Genomic DNA, 2,397 nt, shown 5'->3' with positions numbered 1-2,397 from the left:
AGATTTAATTCTGCTCAGACAAAAGTCACTAAAAAGGAACAGGAGGTGATTCAGCAAATAAAAAAAAAAATCATGGTTTTTGTACAATAAAAACCAAAGTGACATATTCAATGAATTAGTGCTTTATTTATTTATCTTACTTTAAAGATATTCTTTGCAAACATCTGAAGATGAGGGGTAAATATGTTCTTGTACAATAAATTAAGAGCAATAAAGCACCATTTAAGAAGCTGATAAATGATCAAGATGAACTTAATGATACAGCTGAAAGGCTCGTGAAAAGTTAAGGCTTTAGTACAACTAGGCTAAAGTGAAAGTTTCCCTCACTTGGTATTTGCAAAACCATTTTCTTTAATTTGTTGGATGGGACTGAGTTGGAAAGAGGCACCTGAACCAACGATGAAATCCTGTGTAACTACACAGCATAGGGGGAATGCATATTGTTTAACAAATAACAATTTCCATTTCAAAAATTAAAAAGCAAGGGCCAAATGCAGCCCATTTTAGAGTTGGAAGGTGTCTCCTTTCAGCAATAATCAATAATGCCCTTAACATGAGAGTGGAACAGAAGTGATCTCCAGACTGGTATCAATTCAAGTGCAGGGCGCTGCCTCTAGCAACCGCCCAAGAAAGTCCTAAAACTGGGAAGAGGCTTACTTCTTTGCGATTATCCTTAAAACTTTTGAATGATAAAAGCATTTTAAAACAAACAAACAAACCAAAACACCAAAAGGTTAGAATCAATCTAAAAGCCTGAAGAGATCTGAAAAAGAAAATGGGGGATGAACTGCCACTGTCATTTAGACGTTTTATTATTTCTTAAATCATTAAAATATGTATGTACAAAAAGCTTTGAAATATCAGACACCAGCAGACCACAGTTGTCCCCTATATATGTAACTGCTCAACTATAATCTGAACAGTTGTAGTGTATATCTGCAATATATTATCTAAAGCATGTGTATTAAAGACATAGGATGATAAATTTGGTATTGCTGCAACATTTCATTGAACTATAATAGTCAGTTAATGTTATTAATATGAAACTATTGTCTCCTTGAGTGAAAGCATTCCCAAAATCTGTGAAAAAAAAAAGACTCAATCATTCCAAGAGTGGATATCTAATGATTTATTTTCTCACATAAAATTAGAGGAGTTATTTGTCAAGCTGTGTTTGAAAGACAGCCAGCTATTACACAATTTTTAAGGCATTTTTAAATTTGGGGAATTCTTTTTTTTATGGGCTTTCCAGGCTGGGAGACCAAAACTGTTTGCAAGCATTGCAGCTGCCCTCCGCCCGGCTACAGTGCTCCACACAGTCTGCACCTCGGCTGCACGCTTGGTAGTAGTGAAGTACTGCTCTGTAAGATGAGACACTCGAACGTCACAATTAGCTAATAAGGCCAAATTCTGCCTTGAAGAATATCTTTCTTACTCATCAAGGCAGATTTTTTTTTTTTTTTTTTGGTCTTGACAGGTTCTGGAACCAAACACGGCGATTCAAGAATAGCGCAGTTGAAGCCTTTATGATCCTTTGCTCTTTACCCTCCAACGACATTGCATACTTAAGCTGGCACATTCAGATATGCAACTGACACTGCACTTCATGATGAATATATCCCTTATTTACAGAGCCCTAAATGTAGTGAACAGCTTTACATACCCTATTCTGATAACTTCTAGTGTCTGAAACTAAAAGTCATGGACAGGTCTGTGTGTTCCTCACATCCAAAAGGATTTTTCTAACATCCCAAGCATATTACATGGTTGCTCTGCCTACTGCACATGTATTACGTCCCATGGGACTAAATTAGGATATGTTGGATTTTCCCCTCAAACTACTCTATTGTTTTTAAGAAAAGTAATTTTTTTTTTTTTACTTTGTAAAATAAATATTCTCAGGTTCTCCCCCATTATTGCCAAAAATATAAGCTGCACACAGTCCTGGGATGGACACAGAGAGGGTTTCTAGGCACTTCTCTTTGCAACTTTTATATTTTTCTTTTCTTTTCTCCCCTGCCCCCCGCCTTTTTTTTTTTTTTTTTAAAGAAGACGACAACTCGTTGGACTCTATAAATAAAGTGGAGATAGTCCTGTGGAAATGGAGAGGGGCCTGCACCCCTTGCTGGCAGGTGGCTGCAGTTCCTCCCACCTCATCCATCCCTTATTTGCACACAAATTGGTCCACGATCTCTGTGCACAACTTGCATTTCACGTAGCAGCACCAGTGGAACTTGCAGTGGCAGCGCTCTCGCTGCACTGTCTTGAACTGGTCATACCCCCGGCCACAGCACATGAGTTCGCAGCCGTCCATGCCCTCCGACGTCTTATTGCAAAGGCGGCCCTGGGTGCCCAGGGACCCAGTGCTCTCATTGCGCACACAGTAGTCAGGGCTGG

At 38.9% G+C, this 2,397-nt stretch overlaps 1 protein-coding gene across 1 annotated transcript in view; it reads right to left on the bottom strand.

Moving 5' to 3' along the window:
• Positions 1-2,042: 2,042 nt before the first annotated feature.
• Positions 2,043-2,397, bottom strand: part of LOC104158424 (protein Wnt-5a) — an 8,945-nt gene continuing 8,590 nt past the window's right edge. Inside the window, exon 4 of the mRNA XM_009696075.1 lies at positions 2,043-2,397. This exon is cut by the window's right edge and continues 229 nt beyond it. Coding sequence (XP_009694377.1) covers positions 2,165-2,397 — 233 coding nt within the window. The 3' untranslated portion in view covers positions 2,043-2,164.

The sequence above is a fragment of the Cariama cristata genome, unplaced genomic scaffold (genome assembly GCF_000690535.1).
Source record: "Cariama cristata isolate BGI_N322 unplaced genomic scaffold, ASM69053v1 scaffold15642, whole genome shotgun sequence".
NCBI classification, from domain to species: domain Eukaryota; kingdom Metazoa; phylum Chordata; class Aves; order Cariamiformes; family Cariamidae; genus Cariama; species Cariama cristata.
Note: the sequence above shows the minus strand (reverse complement) of the source record. Positions and strands in the feature narration are given on the sequence as shown.